Source organism: Ascaphus truei, chromosome 17 (genome assembly GCF_040206685.1).
Source record: "Ascaphus truei isolate aAscTru1 chromosome 17, aAscTru1.hap1, whole genome shotgun sequence".
Classification (NCBI taxonomy): domain Eukaryota; kingdom Metazoa; phylum Chordata; class Amphibia; order Anura; family Ascaphidae; genus Ascaphus; species Ascaphus truei.
Window position 1 is genome coordinate 41,363,708 of NC_134499.1, and position 25,901 is coordinate 41,389,608.

Consider the following 25,901-nt stretch of genomic DNA (forward strand, 5'->3'; position numbering starts at 1 on the left):
AAAAATGTGTTTTTATTTCTATGTCCTCCCTCACCGCCTTATCAGCAGGTTCTCCCACCTTCACTCCAACTTTTCCAGCGGGAGGATTTTCAGAGGAAATCGCCATTCTGATAAACTACTCCAGGCTACCAGAATTGCAATTGAAAACCTGCCGATAAGTGGCTTATCGCGGCTCACCTGGCGATTTTTTGGGAGGGAAAAAAATGCAGAAAAAGCTTTTTATCGGCCACTTATCGAGGCTATTACTGTATAGCAGGAGGCCTTTTTGGCGAAAAGGACTCGATAAGTGGCTTATCGAGGCTTGTAGCATAGGCATGGAAAAAGCTGTGCATGGAAAAAGCTGGAAGGTTATAAACAGGAAGTCCATTTTAAGTATGTTGAAAGAACAACAACTTTAGGGCCCTATACAATATTCTGGGAAGATTTCGTTTTTCTCGTACTGGAGAAAAGTAGAGCTCCATTCAAATGAATGGGTTTGAAAGTGACTACAAATAGTCAGGATTTGCTTCAGAACAGGTGGCTTAATCAGTGGCTCAGTTGAAGACTGCACCACTTGTGCTGAACCAGGTATAGCCTGAACACCTGTCCTGTTGGGAGGACTTGAGGACTGGAGTTGAGCATTCCTGGTTTAAGTGAAGAGATTGATGTGCTTTCCATGGACAGGAAATGTATTGATATATGTATGAGATATTGGTCAACATAGAGGTTATGCATTAAACTGCGACAGTGCCTATTGGGGCAATATCCCACAGAAATGCCCATTCAAGTCGGTATTAGTTTCCATATGAGACGGCCGAAGTGATCGCCACCAATTCATACAAATACAGTAGTGTTCAATTTCCAAGACCAAAAATTATAGCAAACAAATCTCAGATGATAGAGTAACATAATATTATATAAGAGATTCTTTAATATAGTACTTGTATAGTACCACACATTTTCAGTGATTGGTCCTATATGAAGAATAAATTATTTGAATTAGGATATTGTATGAGTATTGTATTACCTGGACAATTGCACGCTATTTATTAAGGTTAAGTAATACCTAATCTACTTGTGCTATTGCTAAATAATACTATTAGGGTTGGCAGGTGTCCAGTATTGAACCGGACTGTCCTGTATTTGGACACTGTGTCCAGTATAAAATTAGAGGTAACATTAGACATGTATGTGTATACCGGTATTACCTCTCTGGACATGTACGAGTATGTGTCCGGTATTACTTCTCTGGACATGTACAGTATGTGTCCGGTATTACCTCTCTGGACATGTACAGTATGTGTCCGGTATTACCTCTCTGGACATGTACAGTATGTGTCCGGTATTACCTCTCTGGACATGTACAGTATGTGTCCGGTATTACTTCTCTGGACATGTACAGTATGTGTCCGGTATTACTTCTCTGGACATGTACAGTATGTGTCCGGTATTACTTCTCTGGACATAGTGACCTGACTGGCTTGGTGGGCCGCAGGATTTTCGATAGCAGGGCTGTTGGTAGGGGGCTGGACAGCTGCCTCCATTCTGATTGGCGGCTGCTGGGTAATGCAGCCAATCTGGAGGAGATATCAGGAGCCTGAGGGTCTGACCAAGGAGAGGAGGAAACAGCATGGAGCAGAGAGCGGTGAGAGAGGTGTGTGTGTGTCTCGAGCGTGTGTGTTTTTCACGCATGCGTCTCCAGTGCGTCGCACCTTTCCCCACTGTGCCCGTATTTTTGGAAAAGCTGCCTTGCTGCCCTAAATACTACAGCCGTAGGAAACTGTGAAATTTGTGCTTTTTTTTTTTAGGCTTTTTACAGTAGATACTAGAAAAGTCTTAACCAAGATTAAACTGCTTCAAAGCGGTTTGAATAATACACTGACTTGCACTGTGCTTCACTGCATACAGTATTTTCCACATATTATAGTTGTAAACAATCTTCATACTGTATGCAAAATCACAAGTGTAGTTAAGGGATCACAGTCAATGTGCAGAATGAAAAGCCGACCACTTGTTCTGTTATAAAAATAAACCCGTGAAATAACGGCGACTCTTCTTACGCTTTCTCTGAAGCTCCTCAGGAAAGTATGTTAGGAAGAGAGAGAAATAGTTCCCAGCACACTGACTTGCACAGCCATTGGCCTTATTATCCTGCTATTAAATCACCTTTTATTATGACGAAAGGATGACTTATCTCCAAATCTTTCCATGTTCAGTCCTTCTGACACAGGTTATCAATCAAACAAGGACCAGATTTTATTCAAGGCTATAAACACGTTGCAATTTAATGTTCTAAATTGATATTTATGAGATGTAATTTCTTCTGTTTGCCACTATAAATTATTATAGATGCTGGCATTCACTTTGCAGCTATTTATAAGACAATCCATCAGTTAAAAAGTACAAGATTTATTCGACCCTTTGTGCTAGGTGCTCGTGGGTGACTAGTTATTACTTCATACCTTACAGTCTAATATCACAAAATTGAATTACAATAAATATTAACTGACTTGAAACTTCTCGTGTCTCTGATCTGCTTTACCAGGCATCCCTCCTATACAATATTCATAATTCCCTATTGGTTACTTATAAATGACGCTTTAGGAATGTACAGTATTGAAGAAAATGTCCAGGATTGTTGCGTAAATTTGTATTCTTGTTGACCCATTCTTCCATATAGTAACACACGAGGGAGCAGGAGTACGGGGTTTGATGCCTTTTACTGGACCAACAAGTAGTTGATATGTTACAGGCTTTCCAACCTCTCAGGGTCCTTCATGGCAGAAATACAGAATAATATTGTGTTTCTGTATTTCTGTATTTCTGCCATACCGGATGAAGGACCCAGAGAGGTTGGAAAACTTGTAACATATCAACTACTTGTTGGTCCAATAAAAGGTATTATAGCCCCGTACTCCCGCTCCCTCCTGTGTTACTACCTGCATTAAATAAAAAACGTTGCATATATCATATTTGCATGGAGCTATACACCTGAAGTCAGTACCAGCTCAAATCGTTTTAGGACAAATATTAGGTGACACAGTATGCTCATTTGCATGTAATTTCCCAGAATCCCTGGCTGCAGTGGAAGCGCTGTATGCTAAGAGATAATGGGGAAAGACAGGGGTGCAGACCTGTGATGTGACTGTGCTCACAGGTGATACCTGTATTTGCTTTACACTGTACGGTTGATGGTTTCTGTCACTTTTTTACTCACCATAACTTATATAATGTGTAGTTTAAACACAAATATTAAAATGTATGAGTTAAAAATGTGAGACATATATCTAGATAACATGCTAAAAGGGATATATATATATACACACACACACACACACACACACACACACACACACACACACACACACACACACACACACACACACACACACACACACACACACACACACACACACACACACACACACACACACATATATATACACATATATATATACACACACATATATACTGTATATATATATATACATATATATATATATATATATATATACACAAATATATATATACACACACACACACACACAAATATATATATACACACACACACACACACAAATATATATATACACACACACACACACACACACATATATATATATACACACACACACACACACATATATATATATATATATACACACACACACACACACACACACACACACACACACACCAGGCGCACTCCTAGTGTAATAAGGTAAAAACAATGTTATGGGGCTGGACACAATATAAAGTGCGTACTCACAAACGCAGCTAGACCTTCAGCAGTTATGAGAAATGTCTCAAACACCAACACTTGTAAGCAGATCCTCGTGGCTTCGGTAGTACTCCGATGCCTCACACCCCCCGCACCTTATGTGGAACCTGCACGCCGTGTCGCCCGATCTCGGCTCCCTCGGCTGCAAGCACTCCTCCACCACTCACTCCGGCTCCTGCTTGGCATATATATATTTGTATCAAACTGTTATATGGCTTTTGAAGCCGTAGCGGCAAAATAATAGATCAGATGGCGCAGTGGATATCCCACCATTACAACGCTGTGATAGTCTATAAAAGCGGATGCGATGCGGATTTCGGATTCAATATGGAATCTGAGTGCGGATTCTTAAAAATCCACCTGGATAGTATTCAATGGCAGATTCGGATTAATCCGCTCACATTTTTTAGTATTCAATCCGCAGAAGGATCTTTTTTTGGGGGGTGGAGGGAAGGGGGGATTTGGTCAAAAAAATCCACGTAATTCCGGTGAATTGATTTCAATTGGTTCACCATTCCATACTCACGACTGCTGTGATGGCAGATACAATAGATTTGTTCTTTTTAGAAAGGAAAGGTATACAGGGATATACCAAACAAGTAACCATGGGAAGGATGTTGATCCAGGGATTAATCCGATTGCCAATTCTTGGAGTCAGGAAGGAATTTATTTTCCCCTTATGAGATATCATTGGGTGATATGACTCTGGGTTTTTTTGTTTGCCTTCCTCTGGATCAATAAGGAAGTATAGATATAGGATAAAGCATCTGTTGTCTAAATTTAGCATAGGTTGAACTTGATGGACGTACGTCTTTTTTCAACCTCATCTACTACTGTATGTAACTATGTAACTATATAACTATGTATTGTATTACTGAGATGCTATATTTATCGAAACTGTAAATTCATGGTTGAAATGTGTGATTTTTTTGCTAAATGGTTAGATCTTTAAGGTTCAGTGAAACATTTTGCTAAGAATTGAATTTGAAACAAAAAAAACACAAAAAAAATTCTACTGCAGTTTTGCACATCTCTAGTTCAATTAAGTAGCATCACTTAGTAAACATGTGCATAGGTGTCTCATCTGAAATTAAAGTAAAACATTATTTTAAACAGAAGATTACTAACACATTTGGAAAGGGTATTTTATTAGAAATAATTTTTAATTTAGAAGACAAAAGATTTGCGGTAGACAGAGTAGTGTGAATTCAGAAACGTAGCCGCCGGCAGTGGAACGCCGTAGTGTTTAGTGCTGGGTTGGAACCATTATAGAACAGGAAAGACAATATTTAATCACTAGCAAGGTAATAAATACACAAATCAACTGTCAAAAAGACGTGTTAGAAACCACAGTAAACTCATTTGAAAATGGTATAAGCACAAAGGAAAACAAAATTCAGCAATATGTTATTCAGTTTGTAAGAATATATACAGTAGTTAAACAAAGATACATGGAGATAAACTAAAGTGCCATCTATTTCAAGCATTGTGTAACAATAACGGCGAAATAGAACATGCATTGAATTAGAATGGCTTAGGTTTTTTTTTATTCCAATTCAGTTTGGATTTTCTGTAGGGTTGGAGTTTGCAGAACATAGTAAGGGGCTGTTAGAGCAGAAGGGTTAGTTCACTATTTCATAAATATTGAGCTTAATGAATCTCGTTTTGGAATAATTAGGCATTTGGGGTTAATCAAGTTCACTCTTCCCAGGGTCACCTTAAAATAAATTGCAGTACCAAAATAAAACCGAAGGTCCTGGCATTGTGTGTTGGAGGCAGTGTTTGCTGTTGTGTGGACAGAATCCGGTAACTTTGGGATTAACGGCGTGAAATCTCCTTTTCAGAAAATTCTAAGGAAGGAGGCCCAGGAAAAGGAGCCCTACACAATGAAGTCATTTTAACTTGTGTGACCACTACTAAGGAAGTCATGCAAATTAACTAAAACAATAGTATTAGCAGAAATAATGTCAGAACCTCGTAATGTTTAAGTAGTTATGAGAAAGTTGCAATTCGGTGTTCAACTCTAAGGTGTTTCCTCTAAAAGTGGCTGGATACAGACACAAGGAACCGTTCAAAACTAAAATAAATAAACAACTAATATTTTGGTTAACAGATAAATATTTTTTTTTGCACAATGAGCCATATTAACTTAAAAAGTGTCACCCCATAAGACCCCTTACAAGCATTTGAGCCTGCATCTATTAAGCAGAAATATAATGCGTCAAATGTCTCCCGGCAGAAGAAAGGAGTTACACGGATACGCACTCTTTTTGTTATGATAGGGCTTTAAATCTCGGATAACATTTAAATTACTAATAATTCCGTTATGTACTGTACATCAATAGATGTCATTTTGTGGGCAGAGAAGCAATATGTGGAAATGATAAAGCTCCTTCCATTCTTTTGCCATTCCAAGACCCCCACGCGTTGCCATGCACCTGACACTTTTCTGCCTTCGCACTGATCACTCGTGGAGCTCTCAGATTCAGGTGGAAATTACCTGAACTGGAAAGGTTGTTGCACTGTGTTGGTAGTCGATCACCAGAAAAGCAGGAGTTTCTCTTCTGTTTAAGGCAGTGGAGAAAAGCATTCGAATGCAATACAACGATCTCTTGATATGTAGCAACCACGTACACTTTACTCTGTGCCACAAATCTACTTTTACTTCAAAGGATTGGCAGACATATTGAGATATATAATGATATTATAATGTGAGTGTATTTGTTGCTATCACATTTCTCTGCATTCTTATCCCATTACAGACATTTATCACACAATACATCTTCTCTTCAATGGGCCATAAGGTATCTTTTGATGCTGGAAGATGTCTTGTGGAAAAGCACCACTTTGTAAATTTGGGTCAATAAAGGCATACCCCGCATTAACGTACACAATGGGTCCAGAGCATGTAGGTAAAGCGAAAATTTACTTAAAGTGAAGCACTACCTTTTTCCCACTTATCGATGCATGTTCTGTACTTCAGAAGTCATATACGTGCATAACTGATGTAAATAACGCATGTGTAACAGGCTCTATAGTCTCCCCGCTTGCGCACAGCTTCGGTACAGGTAGGGAGCTGGTATTGCTGTTCAGGATGTGCTGACAGGCGCATGCGCGAGCTAGCGTTTGCCTATTGGGCGCTATGTACTTACTCGCGAGTGTACTTAAAGTGAGTGTCCTTAAACCGGGGTATGCCTGTATGTGACTTACAGGAGTGCCCAGTATTTTCTCTTCTCTGTAACTATTCATTTTGGCGCTAATAAGGTTATAAGGTTAAGGGGACTGTCACACTGAGTTCACAAAACACCTTGAAAACAGCTGAAAGATGTTTTCTTAGCGTGAAAACGTATTACACTGGGCCTCTTTGATTCTGGAAGAACTGCATCTTTAAAAGCTACAGAATATAATATACTTTGTAGCACCCCCTTGTGGACCGGGGGAGAGTATTGCTTTTACTTGAACGACTCTGCAAGCTGAATACGTTTAATTATATTTCCAGATTCCTTGGTTTTCTACAATCTTAAGAGAGCCTTCACTTTTTCAGTTGACCTATGATTTCTGCCAGCTTCTAGTTCTATTAAAAAACTTGTCTGTCAAAAGACTTTTCCCTTTCCAGCAAGTCGTGAATGTTTGAGATGTAATCAGCTGTATCTTATTCAGCATGACAGCGCTGGAACCATTGAAACCACTGATGCAAATCAAATGCAGTCCTAATGCTCTTATAAAAAAAGAAGCACATCTACTGTATATCAACAAAGAAAAGCTTATATCAGTGTAATTAACTGTGCATATTATCAAATTAACATTCCAAATGTATTTTCTTAATCTTGATGGATTACATTTCTTTAAACGGTCCAAAACACACAAAGGGGACATTCTTTCAGGGTATATGTTGAAACAGAAAAATACACAATTGTGCAAAACATCTAAATAGAAAAGGACATGGATCTTAATGATGTGACCAACGCACTCACAAGTGAACATGGTAATAAAGCCTTCTGATGTAATAAGCAGGTGCTTCAGTTCTTAGGTAGTCATCTCATGGAGGTAGTCTTGAGAAAGGACGACATATACAGTGCCACAATGTTTTTACTTTCCATAATATAAAAACATTTACAATCAGAACACAGAAACGAATGCCATTAGAAGCATATAAACCAATGCTCTGAGATGAGCTGCACTCTTAGTATTTCCTTCTGAAGCAAACATGGTCCAGTGTGGCCTCATGGTGTCTTCTGTTGGGTCAGCGCTGTCCCTGACCGGTTAAGATGACGTTATGTCACTTCCAGACTTAATCGTAGGGATGCTTCCTCCCCTGCTGAGTCTCTCAGCCAATCACCCTACGCCTTTCACTCGTCAAACAGCGTCCTCAGGGGCTCATAACATTTTTCAATAGTGATATATATATATTTACATTAGATGAATTTACATGTATATAGCCTTATTTGAATTAGTATTCTGTATATCAATATACTGTATTGACTCATGTCTCTCTCTCCCAATATATAATGGAATATTATTATTTATTGAGGGTATTTATTAATTTAAGATTGATATTTACATTAGCTATGTTACATTTAATATTAAATATGTTAGTTTTTTTAAATAAATGTTTGTACATATATAAAATGTTATTTGTATTACACATCTATATAGGGATTGGAACGCTGAATAAATACATCGAGTATATAGACATTTTTGGACACAGGTTGGAACATTAAGTACAAACTTCCATTGACCTTTTATGAGTGTCCATTTTTGATGATTTATTTATAAAAATTTGTTACCAGGACGTAATACATTGAGAGTTACCTCTCGTTTTCAATTATGTCCTGGGCACAGAGTTATAAAAATACATGGTTAAATTAAATGAACAGAGGTTATACAGTCACTTCACGGACATTTCATGGACAGATAGAGTTGGAAAATTGGGTACAGGGAATAAAGGGCTGGTGAGTTTCAGATTGAAATAGAGCAGCTTTAACATCACTAAACATCAGCGAACAGCAGCAAACTGCTCACACCCTTTGGCTGCCCTTCAGGTGAGCCAAAGGCTGTCCGCCTTTGGGGCGATGCAGATGCACACTGAAGGGGTTCAGATTAAATCAATGATGTCATTGATGCATAAGTACAAATAGCACACACTATTGAAAACTGTTAGGAGCCTCTGAAACACGCCGTGTTATTGGTTAGAGACCCAGCAGTGAAGAAACCAGCCCAATGGTCAACTCCTGAATCGACGTGACATCATATTAACTGGTCGGGGACAGTGCTGACTGGCAGAAGATGCCGTGAAGTGACCCTGGACCATGTTTGCATCAGAAGTAGAGACCAAGAGTGCTGCTCATCCTAGAGCATTGATCTATATCAAGGATGGCCAACTCCAGTCCTCAAGGACCACCAACAGCTCAGGTTTTAAGGATATCTCTGCTTCAGCATAGGTGGCTTATTCATTGTCTGAGCTACTGATTGAGCCACCTGTGATGAGGTAGGGATATTCTTAAAACCTGACCTGTTGGTGGCCCTTGAGGACTGGAGTTGGCCACTACTGGCCTATATGCTTCAAAGAGCATTAGTTTGTGAGTGTTCTGATTGTATATGTTTTTATATTATTGAAAGTAATAACATTTTGGTGTTGTATATGTCGCTGTTTCTCTGAGGAACCCATCCCTGAAATGACTACCTAAGAACCCAAGCTGTTCTTGGCTGTGCTCTACTCTTCTCACTTTGACTAAGAACCCAAGAACCTGCTAACTTATATGAGCCACTTCGTTAAGATTCATCTCCTTTTCTATTGAGATATATTGCACTGTTGTGTGCTTTTCTTTTTCAACATATACCCTGCCAGGGCATAGCAGAAGATGATGAATGTGGTGTTGGAAGTGTGTGTGGTTCACAAACTGCACAAGCACGAGAGGGAAGAGACTCTGAAGATAGCAGCGTGGGAGCTAATGATGTGATGCTTGGTGCTATAAAAGCTGTTGCTGCTAGCAGCAGTAAAGGGGATGATGGTGAGGATAGTCGGTCACTCTGTGAGCAGCAGGCAGCATTGGTCACATAACTAGCAGCAGTTATTAATACCTGTACCTGTACATCGAAAAGCAATCCTGACATGCTAATATATTTTATATTTCAAAGTTAAAAAAAGACACAACCCCACCCACCACCGCCGTTGTCCACTTCAAAAAGATCACACACTGTTCGGCAACAGTAATCAATGTCACTTCATCCATCATCCATCATCCATCATTCATCCATCCATCATCCATCATCCATCATCCATCCATCATCCATCCATCATCCATCATCCATCATCCATCATCCATCCATCATCCATCCATCATCCATCATCCATCATTCATCCATCCATCCATCATCCATCATCCATCATCCATCATCCATCCATCCTCCATCATCCATCATCCATCATCCATCCATCATCCATCCATCATCCATCAGAACATGTTCCTGGTAGTGGCACTTGGTGAAGAGACAAGAAAATATTTTCAGAAACAGAAGCCCACAGTATTACACAATATAAAGCTGTCAAGGAGGAAGAGTATCATGATGAGGATGATAAATATGATTCAGTATTCAATATGAAGATCAGAATTCACGTTGGTTTTATGTTGTCCAACTTTCATTGCAATGACTCTGATTAGTACTTCAGCAAAGACAACTGCAATTATCTTGTTTATTTTTGTGTTTCAGATGCTATTACTGTCTATATAATTTTACAAATGTGCTTTTTCTGGTCAGTACACATTCATTTTATTTCCATTACACCAAACAGCTTAATTTCCCGTTTGCTTTTCTGCCACCAGGTGTGGGTAGATGCCGGTACTCAAATCTTCTTCTCATATGCCATTTGCCTGGGATGCTTGACAGCCTTAGGAAGCTATAACAACTACAATAATAACTGCTACAGGTACATGCACGGACATTTATTGCTGCTTTATAATGGATTTTGAATGTTATCCAGCACATGCAGATGTAGCAGGCCTCATTAGTCCCTTTTTGTTGGGATATAGTGGAATATGTTTTGATATTTTGCACCAGCAATGCCACTAACTCCTACAGAACCTGCGCTGTTCCGCGTTATAACTGGATATGTTCGGTTATCTGGGGGAATAATGTAGACTGCTACATATGTGGCACAGAAATATAAAATTGATTTGTTACCTTTTAGTTTGGGAATATAAATTGCTGTTATTATTCTTTATCCTTGAATTGTACTGACGTAGATAGTAAGCTCTTCGGGGCAGAGACTCCATTTCCTAATGTTACTTTTATGTATGAAGCGCTTATTCTAATAATGTCCTGTGTGTTACTGCTGTAAAGCGCTATATACAGTACTTGGATGGCGATATATAAATAAAGATATACATACATAATGACATTTTATTCAGAGCCTCGTTAAATTAAACATAAAACTAGTGAATTAGACCCCTATTTAATATGCTATGAATCTATCTTCCTTTTGCTTTGAAAGATTTCCACTAAATTAATTCCTAAGCAAGTGTAGCCAGATTGGGGTGTTCAGGTGTCGTCAGTGCTACTACTTGTTTAGGGTTCGGGCCCGGGTGAAATGCACAATAGCTACTGTATATTCTAACTTAACCAGTTGATCAATTATTGTATCATTTGGTAACAGTATCATGTGGTCAGTCAGTCCTGGGGCACAGACCGTAGGGAGTTTAGAATGGCTTCCCAGGGTCTTGGTTCCAGGCTCTGGAGGGTTGGTGGTCCCAGGGCTTTAACTCATCAGCTCCCCAGCATCTCAATAGCTTTCAGCTATACTCACACCGTACCTCTCATGGTCTGGCTGCCATCTGGCACCTAGCCCAGATACTTCTGCTCCCCTACTATGCCTCCTTAGTTATTTCTATTTAACTCAACACAGACTGAAGCCACAACCCCTATCTAAGGCCAGGTCCCCAGTGGCTGCTGCGGTGCGCGTTACGGCGTGTGCGCCACACACCACTGGCCGTGTTTGTTTGGGCGCGCAAAGTGCTGTGATGCGTACGCTAGCAGGGAGGACAACAATTGTGTCTTCCCGTGCTGCGATGCGGTCATATGCAATGTATATTTGTGTCATTGGGAGAGCTACTGAGTTTCTGACCAAAATGTATAGAACAAGAGTCAAAAAGGCTCCAACCCTCATCCAATCTGCCTAATTAATCAGTACATTCATATGTATGTTACCTATATTCTTTCTTCATAACTAGGGGTTAGTACAATATAGTTAAATACTTTAGCCAAAATATAGATAAAATAAATATTAATGTGCTAAATAATTTGTCATATTGGATGCAACATTGAGGCCTTTCTGTCCCTTGTTATAAGGACCAATAACAGTTGTTCATTTACATTTTCCTAAGGCTTTCTCTATTCAGTCAATAGCCCCCATAGAGAGCTCCCAGAAAGTAGTCATTGGGTGAATGCAGATTTGGGACGGGGAATGGAGACATACAGTGCATTAATCCTGTGAGTGCATACAGTACCAAACGGAATGAATGACTTCCTGATGCCTTTGCAGGGACTGCTTATTGCTTTGCTGTTTAAACAGCGGGACAAGCTTTGTGGCTGGTTTTGCAATCTTTTCTGTTCTTGGATTCATGGCATATGAGCAAGGAGTGCCGATCGCTGAGGTGGCAGAATCAGGTATGTTTCCGCACTGACCAGACACAGAGAAGTACAGTATGCCAACCTTTCTTTCAGGTGTGTCTAGGGCAGGGGTGGGCAACTCCAGCACTCCAGGGCCACCAACGGGTCAGGTTTTCAGGATATCCCTACACAGGTGGTTCAGTCGAAGACTGGGCCAGTGATTGAGCCACCTGTCCTGAAGCAAGGATATCCTTTAAACCTGACCTGTTGGTGGCAGTTGAGGACTGGAGTTATCCTCTCCTGGTCTAGTAATTGAAATGGAGAATCCCATAAGAAAAACAGAACATATGGAGTTTCATACAGATTCATGTGCAGTAAAACCAGAAGGTGATCACAAACACAGTATAATCAGCATGGAATTGCAATGAGATACTGCAGGCATTTAGTAATGCCTTTCAATGCAACAGTATCAAAGGCAATCTATTTTATGGCTTGCATATGAGCTTTGAATATCTTCGAAATCTCTTCAATAATACTGTCAGGTGATACGAGCTTTTGGAAATGTTGTCCTAGTGAACGTCAAACTTCAATTCCTCCGCTGGAGGATTGTAAAATACAGTCCGCGGATTCTTATAAATCCTCCAACAGATTGCTGAATCCGCGGATTGGATTCCACGGATCCGCGGATTGGATTCCACGGATCCGCGGATTGGATTCCACGGATCCGCGGATTGGATTCCACGGATCCGCGGATTGGATTCCACGGATCCGTCCACGGGATGTATCCTGTGGCGGTGTTTGATTCATCCGTACGGATTGAAACTGGAACAATCCATTGATGGATTTTACACCATGGAACGGATTTTGAATGGAAAGATTGGAAAATTCTGGGAAACGGATTTTGACAGTTTCGCCCGTCTCAAGTCGGCACATGGACCAATAGGAAGCCGACCCTGATGACATCACGGCTTCCTATTGGCCCGCAGGGCCCGGGAGCTTTGAAAAGCAGCCATAATGTGAATCCTGGAGTGGCTATCAGCACCCCTATGGAGCTAAGTACCTCCGGAAAGTAGGGGGTCCCCAGAGTTTCAATTCTGTTTTAAAATAATGGGGGGGGGGGGACAGCTTGGGTTGCCTCTGTAACACTTTAGTCTGTTCAATCCCAGTTGTCATGGTAATTTACGATAATCGTTTCAGTTAACGCTATGCATTCCTCTTGTTCAGGTCCTGGACTTGCTTTCATTGCCTACCCAAAAGCCGTCACAATGATGCCTCTTGCCCCATTATGGGCTGCTTTGTTCTTCATGATGCTCATATTCCTTGGACTTGATAGCCAGGTAAAAAACATCAGCACAAAAAGGCAATTGATTCTGATTAATAGGCGCGGCCAACTCCAGTTCTCAAGGGCCACAAACATGTTCAGTTTTCAGGATATCCCTGCTTCAGCACAGGTGGTTCAGTCAGTGATTGAGCCACCTGTGCTGACGCAGGGATATCGTACAAACCTGAGCTATTGGTGGCCCTTGAGGACTGGAGTTGCCCACCCTGCTGTATAACAAAACTGTATACACAGAAACTATATAACAAAGTGACATCTGCCTTTTGCGTGTTACATGTTGCAGTTCGTGTGTGTGGAGAGCTTGGTGACAGCGGTGGTGGATTTGTATCCAAAGATTTTCCGGAGAGGTTATCGGAGAGAATTATTGATTCTTGCCCTTTCAGTGGTATCTTACATTATTGGGCTCATCATGTTAACTGAGGTAAGATTTCTTCTTTTGAATGTATCTCTGCTTGGCATTATGACTGGTCCCTAACCTACAGTAAGTAAATTGGAAGTGTGTTAGAGTTTGTTCACATACTCTATTATCAATTATACTTCAATCAGCCCATCCGTACATAACCAAACAACGACATCATTTTTCAATGACATCGTTCATTCCCTTTAAAATACAGTAATAAAAGACACAAGGCTTTATTTTTAGACTAACGTTTTACACTAGGGATCGCAGACAGGCGGCATGCATTTTATTTAACATTTCCTCGCTAAATGCTACGCATACAGTATACAAAAGTGTCAGTGGGTTTAATTGAAGAAAATACCATATTCCAACCAGAAGGTTCCCATCTTCCCAAAGGTGCATAGAAAGTTAACCCTCTTTAATGATTTAGAAATACAATTATATTCAGTATTTATTTTATTTATGTAATTGAAGAGGTTTTAAATGGCAAAGAAAAATGAACACTCCATTAACATTTTCACATATAAAAACTATTTACTGGCAATATTTCCTGTACGACTTCTGATTTTCTTTTTTTTAAAACTTCATTTGAGTCTTTATTTGAAAGAAATGAAAGAATATGCATCTAATCGCTTTCCAGCTATAATGTTATTTCCCATCTGAGGAAACATTGTTCAGTATAAATCAACAAAGGGCTGACAAATAAAAGGACGAAAAATGAAACAGGAGAATCAGTATACAGGGCACAAGTACAATTACCCCTCAAAAAGCTACAGCCTCAAAAAATAGTTTGACAGGTTCAGACTCATGGCGAATGGATTCTATTACAAAGAATATACACATGGTCGATACTAACATCACCCGTACATTTGAGGATCTCCATTCTGATATACTGTATGTGATGGATAATTTAAGTGATGCAAAGGGCTTTTTTTGTGGTCTAAGGAAATACTTTTATTATTTATCTTCTAGGGTGGAATGTACGTTTTCCAGCTTTTTGACTCTTATGCAGCCAGTGGGATGTGTCTGCTTTTCGTTGCTGTATTTGAATGTATCTGTATAGGTTGGATTTATGGTAAGTCACATGTTTTGCTCTAGGTGTAAAAGTTACCATTTAATACGGCAGATTTCAAGGCTCTTCAAAACAGTGTGTCCTACATCTTCTTCTCAAACTACTTTCATTTTTATTTTAAAAAGCAACTGCATGTGTTTTTAATGTTTAAATAAAACCTACCAAGTTTAGGAGTCTGTAAGAAAAGACTATGGGAGTATCAGTGCAATAGTGCCATTCTTGTCACTATAGTTTAATGAGTAACCCCTAATGAAAGCAATGCTCTCTAACAGGGGTTCTCAACGCCAGTCCTCAAGCCTCCTCCCCGCCCCCCCCTCCCTCCCCAACAGGTCAGCTTCTCAGGATATCCCTGCTTCAGCACAGGTGGCTCAATCAGTGGCTCAGTCAAAATAGAGAGCAAAATTGACTCACATTGCATTATTTTCATGTCTTTTTGCATCGGAATTCTGCACCCTGCATTCAGGGAGTGTCTATATGAGAACTTAGGGAGCAGTTGGGCCATGCACAAAATGTAATGACGTATCACACGTCGCAACTTTTCTGGTTACTTTTTATGTTTTATTTGCACCAAGCAGAAGTTGGTAAACTTGGATAACAATTTGTGTCACAAGTAAGAAATTCTCTTACATGTGACACAAATACAAGCAAAAAATTGCGCACAAATTCATTCAACCAAAAATGTATTCGCACTTTCTTTAGGTTGATAAATCTTCCCCAAAATGTTTAAGAAAATGTTTACAATTATTGATTTGCCTTCTTAACAGTGAACTTTTTTGGTGTTATATTTTAGATCTCAGAAAAAGATTTTAAAGAGATGTAAGCAAAATGTAAGCAACATGTAAGATATTAAAAGCAGAAAGGAGAGGCTTCCTAACACAAATGTATTTTTCTTTTAATAAAGTGGAACCATTAGTCTGCCACTAAAATAAGTAGTGGTATTGTGGGGTTGTACAATAACAAGGAGGAGCAGTAGTAAGAAAACTCAGTATCCCCTAGTACAATAATACTTCAACCAATGGCCTTACAGTCCGCACGGGTAAACAGAATATTACAGTTGCATTTTAAGGGCATGGACAGTAACAAACATGGGATGTTAGTTAACCCAGAGGGTCTCAACTGCAGTCATCAAGACCCCCCAACAGGTCAGGTGTTCAGGATATCCCAGCTTCAGCACACATGGCTCAATTAGTGTCCTAGGCTTCAACTGAGCCAGTGATTGAGCCACCTGTGCTGAAGCAGGGAGCCACTGATTGAGACACATGTGCTTAAGCAGTGATATTCTGAAAACCTGACCTGTTGGGGGTTCTTGATGACTGGAGTTGAGAACCCCTGAGTTAACTCTTTTGCTGCCAGAAAACCTTCTGGAATTCCAATGTCATGAACGGAAGAGGATCCCTTAGAAAGGGAGAATAACATATCCTGCTGTTCCATGTCCATCATACTGTAATGGCCTCTGGCATGCCAAGCATGGCGCCAGGACGTGCTGTACAGGGAGCACATCAGAGCAAGCTAACGGTTAATATGTTGTCCCAAGTGAGAGCATTTTTACTCATTGGTTTAAAGAAATCTATCTGTATTAACGTAATTTCATAACATATTATATTTAGAGAAATTACTTTTTAACCATACATACATAAAACAACCCGACGTTGTGTGTTTCTTTCCTAGGAAGCGATCGGTTTTATGATAATATTGAAGATATGATTGGGCATCGCCCATTTGTATTAATAAAATGGTGTTGGATGTTCTTTACTCCTGGAATCTGTGCAGTAAGTGTCCTTTAAATAACTTATTGTGTGTGTGTGTCTGTGTTTGTGTCTCTGTGTGTGTCTCTGTGTGTGTCTCTGTGTGTGTCTCTGTGTGTGTCTGTGTGTGTCTGTGTGTCTGTGTGTGTCTCTCTGTGTGTGTGTGTGTGTGTGTGTGTCTGTGTGTCTGTGTGTCTGTGTGTGTCTGTGTGTCTGTGTGTCTGTGTGTCTGTGTGTCTGTGTGTCTGTGTGTGTCTGTGTGTGTCTGTGTGTGTCTGTGTGTCTGTGTGTGTCTGTGTGTGTCTGTGTGTCTGTGTGTCTGTGTGTCTACACAGATGCTAAAATTTAAAAAAAAATTAACCCGCAAACGAAAATAAATAAATAATTAATCCTACATTATGTAATTAAATAATCATGTTATTCTGTACCAACTACTTAATATTTTTATGATGTGATGTATAATAATAGTAATAATAATTATAATAATATGCATTTTTTATCTTTAGTTTGCATCATGTGTGTGCCAGAATAAGCCCTTTAATGTTTGTTTCTGATTAGGTTATTTTATTTTAGCAAAATATACTCAAATTGTGTAACTTGTTGTTTTTTTCGTCCCTGCATACGCTGTTTTTTCAAAACATAATTAATGATTGACAACTCAAAATTAGCTAAAATAATCAAACTTGTAAAACGTCACCCATTTAATTTATTCTTTCCTCCTTTTCTATTAATTTTAGAAAAAAAGGCCTAGAATAGTTTTATCTAAAGAAAGACATTAAATATGAATGAAAACAGGAACTAAATAGGTGTATGTTTGTTTTTATTTTTTTAGTATGTATTCAGCGTGTTCCTTTATTTTAATATCAATTGTTTTTTTGTTTTTTTTAGGAGTTTCTGATATTCCTTTCATAACACTGCATAATTTTTTCTGTTTTGTAACTTGTATTTTATTGAAAATCAGAACAATACATAACACAGCATAATATTTTATTGGTTATGATCGATATCTCATTATGTGCAATTGCACTTGAACTTATTTTACCCTTTATTTCAGAGCACCTTTATCTTTTTCTTGATCAAATACAAGCCGCTGAAGTATAATAATGTATATACGTACCCTTCGTGGGGATATGGCATAGGCTGGATGATGGCTCTCTCATCCATGGTCTGTATCCCTCTATGGATTTTAATCAAAATGTGGCAAACTAAAGGGACGATCTCAGAGGTAAGAATAACGCAGAACAAGGGAATAGAAAGTATACAGTGTACATGGCAAACCTCGGTTTATTTGAAGTATACAGTTTTAAAGAATACCGTAAAACTAATTCTTCACTTTTCCAGAAAAAGCCTATTTATGTCTATGTCCATAATTAGGAAGGAACCAGCAAGGTATAGAGTTTTCTTCATAAACCTACAAAATTCCTTGATGTAAATATTATAAAAAAATATATATACAGTAGTACATGTATTTTATACTGTACAGTATGTATTATACATACAGTATGCATGTATTACACTTTACATACAGTTACATTTAACACTGACTTTTAGGCTCCTACTCAATATGCTATGGAGTCCTCCCTTTGCTTGAGGATATTTACACACCATTCAAATCTTCCTGAGTAGAAATCAGCACTTTTTCGGCGACATTCCAATTCGCTGTCAATGTTGTATTTCTTTGCAGCCACAGATATTCATGGCTTGGCTTTAAAAAGTGACTTTCGCCTACGTTCATCCGAGTGTCTGAAATACCACTAAGCCCCACTGCACATTCCATTGCAAATGTTGTGATATTCAATTCGCCCAGAAGTACCAGACCATGTCATATATATATATATCTATCTATCTATCTATCTATCTATCTATATATATATATATATATATATATATATATATTTCATAGGTAAAATAAGGTGCGCAAAATTAATTATCAACAATAGTTAAATGGTGTCAAATGAGTGCTGCGTCATGTAATGGATGTACACAACACCAATAGCATACAAAAAGACAAAATACAAAAAGGCGCAAATCAGAGACAACAGGTGCCTAACACCTGTGGGATAAATACATAGAATATCCTTATAAGAATCCAGGACGAGATATGATCTATAAAAGAGAAAAATGCCAATATCATATAAATAAAGCGCAAGAAAAATGGAAAATGGCTACTTACAATGTAGCTGAAATAAACAGGCATGTAAGGATAAAATCCTTTCTCACTCAGGTACAGTATCTTCCCAGGTATTATTTGTGTCACTGCGTGGAGTATGGGTTAATCGGGTTTGATGCACCTGGTTCCCTCTGATTTTTAATTACTACCAGAAACAAACCATGTATTGTAAATAAAAGAAGCATTGTTGCCTGGTGCGGACTTGCAGTAGCTGCTTAATGAACACGTCACATGGAAATGCCATTATCACAGTTTACTGAATACATCTCTATATTTAAACTCAGCTCTAAGGCCCCAGATGCACAAAGCTTGTTACTAAGCCCAGCGGCGCTCAACTGCAGTCCTCAACAGGTCCGGTTTTCAGGATATCCAACTTCTGCACAGCTGGCTCAATCAGAGGCTCAGTCGAAGACTGCACCACCTGTGCTGAAGCAGTGGCTGATTGAGCTTCCTGTGCTGAAGCAGGGGCTGATTGAGCCTCATGTGCTGAAGCAGGGATATCCTGAAAAGTTGACCTGTTGGAGAGCTTGGGGGGGCTTGAGGACTGGGGTCGAGCCCCCTGATTTAACCTGTTCTTGACATTAACACTACCGGCGTATCTTCCAAGAACAATAACATAACGTTATCTCATGTTTTCTCACGTAAAGAGCACTGTGTTAAATACAGATGTAGCAAACCTTACGGGTCACGGCGCTGGGGCCATCTGTGGTCACATGAACATGGCTGCCCCGGCACCAGAGGATTAATGGTGCAGGCGGGTCCAATCCGGAAGCATGGACCCCCCCCCCCCTCCCCACAGCGCAATCGCAGCAGGCACTGTCTCCGGTACCGTCGACTTTTGCTTGTTCGGTCACGGCAGTGAGTCTTGTATGCGAGATACTCCGATAAATAATATGCAAACGGAGCATCATCACAACATGGCACGTCCCCGGAAATCCGAGCAGGTTAACGCGGAGACTTCAAATTCCATTAGTTGGTTCAGACTTAAACACGTCGTTCTTCACACCCAGAAACAGGGCATTGTTTAGATGATAAAAGAAAAAAGTGAATTGCGCTCTAAAAAATGTGTTAATGTGCTCTTAGTGATATTAATAATACAAATAAGATAACCTGTTTACAATATGAGAGGTTTATGCTGCTGCGCTCGTGGTACCGCTCCACAACCAAACTAATGCAAAAACAAAGAAAGAGACAGCGCAAAAAACCTCATTGTGCAATATTTAAACAAAATTGTATTGGTAAACTGGTGAGTATCACACGTACATCAATATAGTTAGATTTAAGCAGAACATGTTATGGACATGTTACCAATCTGTGCTCAGGGTACAGGACTTCTAGGTTAGCTGGCTTCTCACAGGTCTCGTGGAACAGCATGCAGGGTACAGCAGTCGTCACCGCAGGGGAACTGCCACTCCAGATGAAGAGAACACTCCGATACCGAGTGTTACGGTGGAAAGTCCTATCAACTGTATCCAGCCCTCTGCACACCAGCTTCAAAACGCCACACGGGGCGGAGGATGATTCGGCTATGTATGCCGCTGCAGGGAACCTCACCGTCAGCCGCTTGCTCGGAGAACACTAGACGCACATCTGTGACGTCATCGGGCGGCGTCAGCGTCGTGCGCGAGTGAGTCACTGCTTGAGGAAAGCAGTGACTCACTCGCGCACGACGCTGACGCCGCCCGATGACGTCACAGATGTGCGTCTAGCGTTCTCCGAGCAAGCGGCTGACGGTGAGGTTCCCTGCAGCGGCATACATAGCCGAATCATCCTCCGCCCCGTGTGGCGTTTTGAAGCTGGTGTGCAGAGGGCTGGATACAGTTGATAGGACTTTCCACCGTAACACTCGGTATCGGAGTGTTCTCTTCATCTGGAGTGGCAGTTCCCCTGCGGTGACGACTGCTGTACCCTGCATGCTGTTCCACGAGACCTGTGAGAAGCCAGCTAACCTAGAAGTCCTGTACCCTGAGCACAGATTGGTAACATGTCCATAACATGTTCTGCTTAAATCTAACTATATTGATGTACGTGTGATACTCACCAGTTTACCAATACAATTTTGTTTAAATATTGCACAATGAGGTTTTTTGCGCTGTCTCTTTCTTTGTTTTTGCATTGTTTAGATGGCTATATTACTTAACATAACACAATTTCCCGGCATCCCTCTCCTCCCTGCTCTTCATCTTGAGTTAAAGATCCTATTACAGGATCTAGAAAGGATCAGAGAAACGCCAAGCTGTAGATAACGTCACAGTATTGGAAGATAACTCAACACCATGGCGCTACGCTTATGCTAATGAGATGTAGAACGGCCGTTGTTTTGGCATATAATTAATTAACTTTGAGCATGCGCGTTAACCTCATTAAAAGACCCCTGATTTAAGAAACGGTTATGGATCTGGGCCTTGGAGACTAGTTCTTAATTACTTTATTCAGAATTACTTTTCAAGAACTCTGGAGTTCTGGTGAAGGACCCAACATCTTCAGGATCTGTAACATTCCTGGGAGGAATAGTCTGTCTCCGTTCTTCCTTTTACTTGTCTAAAGTACGTCTGTTTAACTCGCAGAGATTGAAGATCTTGATATTACCCAGTCCAGAGCTGAAAATGAGAGGAAAACTTGCGGCCGACACATGTACCAACGCTGTAAGTGAAGTTAAACCCAAAGGCGAAGGGAACATCTCTGCCATTACAGAAAAAGAAACACACTTCTGAAATCATTTTTATTTTTTTGGTTTTGTTTTGTAAAATAAGAGTAAATAAAAAAAAAAACTTCACTTAATTATAGAGACTCGCTTGTTCCGCACAAACTTTAACAGGTTAATTTTCAAGTGAACATTGTATACTTGTTTAAAAGTGATTTTTTTAAATATTATATAAGTGTCTGATTACAAAAGCGTATTGTATGGTCTTTCTAGTGCCAACTTTATGTAATATTGTGAAACTGGTAACTGTTTTATAGCGATATAGACACGTGTATAATGTGCTGTAAGACTTTTATACTTGGATTTTATGGAAGCATGGTGTTTATATAGAGCTGTTTCTAATCTGTAGGCATCTAAGACCATTCCAGCTTGTAATGTATGTCTATAAAGGTGCAGTTTGCTTTCAGTGTCAGTAAAACAGGTTTTACTCATTGTGTTTCCTATATACATTATGTTTACTTCCTAGTGTATATCAGTTAGTGCTTTCTCTCCGTTTCTGACTAATTTCATTGGTTTGCAATGTGATACAATGTTCATATAGCGGGTTTCTCATGTGACCCTTCTATCCTCGATTCGTCCCCACTCCGTTTGCTAACCCACTGAAATAAATACAGACTCTTGTTGGGTACAAATGGCCAAAGCTTTTACTTAAACATAAGCCAACAATCCTGGACCTGGTCAGCACTTAGCCCCACTCAGTGACCCTGACCCTGCTCACCTCGCTACATGACCCAGTGACCTGATTCTGCTCACCCCCGCTACATGACCCAGTGACCTGATTCTGCTCACCCCCGCTACATGACCCAGTGACCTGATTCTGCTCACCACCGCTACATGACCTAGTGACCCCGATCCTGCTCACCACTGCTACATGACCTAGTGACCACGATTCTGCTCACCCCTGCTACATGACCCAGTGACCTGATTCTGCTCACCCCCGCTACATGACCCAGTGACCTGATTCTGCTCACCCCCGCTACATGACCCAGTGACCTGATTCTGCTCACCACCGCTACATGACTTAGTGACCCCGATCCAGCTCACCACTGCTACATGACCTAGTGACCCCGATTCTGCTCACCCCCGCTACATGTTTCAGTGACCTGATCCTGCTCACCCCCTCTACATGTTCCAGTGACCTGATCCTGCTCACCCCCGCTACATGTCCGAGTGACCTGATTCTGCTCACCACCGCTATATGACCTAGTGATCCCGATTCTGCTCACCCCCACTACATGACCCAGTGACACTGACTCTGCTCACCACCGCTACATGACCAAGTGACCCTGACTCTGCTCACCCCCGCTACATGTCCTTGTGACACTGACTCTGCTCACCCCCACTACATGACCTAGTGATCCCGATTCTGCTCACCCCGCTACATGTCCCAGTGACCCTGCTCACACCGCTACATGACCCAGTGACCCTGATCCTGCTCACCCCCGCTACATGACCCAGTGACCCTGATCCTGCTCACCCCCGCTACATGACCCAGTGACCCAGTGATCCTGCTCACCCCCGCTACATGACCCAGTGACCCTGATCCTGCTCACCCCGCTACATGACCCAGTGACCCAGTGATCCTGCTCACCCCCGCTACATGACCCAGTGACCCTGATCCTGCTCACCCCGCTACATGACCCAGTGAACTCTGCTTGTTCATAACACCTGCGTTCCCTGTTTGGAGGACACCCCTAGGCCAGCTGCACCTGGCCCTCACCTAGGGCCGCATCTTTTGGACCCCTCACATTTCTAAACATTAACCATGTTGGCCAAACTGACCAGTCCGCACCCCCCGGCTGTGACAAACCTTTCCCATGCCCTAGTCTCTTTTTTTTCTTTGTATAAAATATAACATTTTAAAATACAATCATAACAATAAACGTAACATTACCCCGTAAACCTGAAACCCCGAAAGGGGTGGGTGGGCGGGAACCTTTTGGGGAGACTTCCAGAGGATGAGAGAGGCAGGTCACAGGACGATGGCCCCTTAAATAAAAAAAACACAAGACTTAATAACCATTGCAGTGTGATCACATTAATAAAATCATTAATCATGGTTCCAGTTTTACAGCATCGTGGGCAATAATTAGGAATAGGTTCTATTCCAAAAAACATCTTCTGGCATCAGAAACCGTATGACCAGTTCCCATGAATGGTGTTTTCCGTCGGCCGAGTAGAAATCTTTTGGAGCAGAGCACCTAGTAAATAAAGCGCCCAATGTTTAAGTTCAATGTTGATCCTTTGCAATGTTTTGAAACCTCCATCATCCTTTTGGAAGCAACTGGAGGTAACATGAGCAGAACACAGAGGAAGTATTATTTACTGGATGACTTGTGAATATAAGTAATTGATAATAGCCAATAAATATTTTCTGTCTCATATGCACACTTAAAATGATCATAGGACCGGTGTCGATCCACATCACTCTCTTTGGGAACAGAGAAGGTAAGTAGGCATTATATTGTCAAGTGAAGCATATTTTGTCCTAAGTAAAGTGTAGTTACAGTATTAACAACAATAGAATAGTGTAGTATAGAAGACATCATTAATAGAAGCAACAATAGGTGATATTCTGGTAATCTGCAATACTGTAGGCCTACCTCAATAATTGTAGAACAAAAATTATGTTGCAGGACACCAATTTCAAATCCAATTTGTACTATTAATCATACCAGTGTGTCTGGATCTATAGGAATGTTTAGGTTACAAGAATAAGACATTTTCAGCTGATGAAAGTGTGTTGAGATATTCAGTATCATCACCGAGCACTGAATTCTCATTTCTATTTTGATGGTGATCATACTGCACATGTTCTAAATGAAAATTCCAGTTTCAAAATCTCTGACCATACACATATAGCAAGACTTCCTGTGTCGGGACCGGGGCAAGCCGTGAGATCGCAACCGCCCTGGTGGCGGAGGATTATCACTGCGCGGGCTCGGCAGGACAATCTCCGGACACAGGAAGGCTTGATACATCTGTAACACATCGCATTTCACTTACTGTAGCCCTATTAACATATTGGTAGAACAGACAATCGGATACTTTATCTTTATAAATCAAAACAATAATAATGTAAAGAATGTACAGAACAAAAAAGTATGTATTCAAGCATGAGGGCTGCAATGCTACAGTATTTAAGATTATTATTTCTCATTACACATTAAATATAATAATGATTTTATGCTTAACATACAGTATACATTCTAAATAGTAACACTGAAAATCTCAAGTAGAAATAAATAGTGTTCCCTGTGAAATCCTTCTACACTGAAAATCATCGCATAATTTCCCCACCTTTTATTCTTACACTTTAAACTTTTCCGAATACATTCTTGGTTAATAATTAGGGAATACAGCGCTCGGGTTCCTGGGAATACAGCGCTCGGGTTCCTGGGAATACAGAGCTCGGGTTCCTGGGAACACAGCGCTCGGGTTCCTGGGAATACAGAGCTCGGGTTCCTGGGAATACAGCGCTCGGGTTCCTGGGAACACAGCGCTCGGGTTCCTGGGAATACAGCGCTCTGGTTCCTGGGAATACAGCGCTCGGGTTCCTGGGAATACAGCGCTCTGGTTCCTGGGAATACACCGCTCGGGTTCCTGGGAATACACCGCTCGGGTTCCTGGGAATACAGCGCTCTGGTTCCTGGGAATACACCGCTCGGGTTCCTGGGAATACAGCGCTCGGGTTCCTGGGAATACAGCGCTCGGGTTCCTGGGAATACAGCGCTCGGGTTCCTGGGAATACAGCGCTCGGGTTCCTGGGAATACAGCGCTCGGGTTCCTGGGAATACAGCGCTCGGGTTCCTGGGAATACAGCGCTCGGGTTCCTGGGAATACAGCGCTCGGGTTCCTGGGAATACAGAGCTCGGGTTCCTGGGAATACAGAGCTCGGGTTCCTGGGAATACAGCGCTCGGGTTCCTGGGAATACAGCGCTCGGGTTCCTGGGAATACAGCGCTCGGGTTCCTGGGAATACAGCGCTCGGGTTCCTGGGAATACAGCGCTCGGGTTCCTGGGAATACAGAGCTCGAGTTCCTGGGAACACAGCGCTCGGGTTCCTGGGAATACAGCGCTCGGGTTCCTGGGAATACAGCGCTCG

General features: G+C 40.9%; 1 protein-coding gene across 3 annotated transcripts in view; it reads left to right on the forward strand.

Moving 5' to 3' along the window:
- SLC6A11 (solute carrier family 6 member 11) overlaps positions 1–25,513 on the forward strand; it is an 87,015-nt gene extending 61,502 nt beyond the window's left edge. For all 3 annotated transcript variants that reach the window (XM_075574935.1, XM_075574933.1, XM_075574934.1), the window contains exons 8-15: positions 10,585–10,688; positions 12,300–12,424; positions 13,592–13,704; positions 13,990–14,127; positions 15,079–15,181; positions 16,847–16,947; positions 17,978–18,148; positions 21,661–25,513. In XM_075574935.1, coding sequence (XP_075431050.1) covers positions 10,585–10,688; positions 12,300–12,424; positions 13,592–13,704; positions 13,990–14,127; positions 15,079–15,181; positions 16,847–16,947; positions 17,978–18,148; positions 21,661–21,807 — 1,002 coding nt within the window. In that variant the 3' untranslated portion in view covers positions 21,808–25,513. The remainder of the gene's footprint in view (positions 1–10,584; positions 10,689–12,299; positions 12,425–13,591; positions 13,705–13,989; positions 14,128–15,078; positions 15,182–16,846; positions 16,948–17,977; positions 18,149–21,660) is intronic.
- The last annotated feature ends 388 nt before the right edge of the window (positions 25,514–25,901 follow it).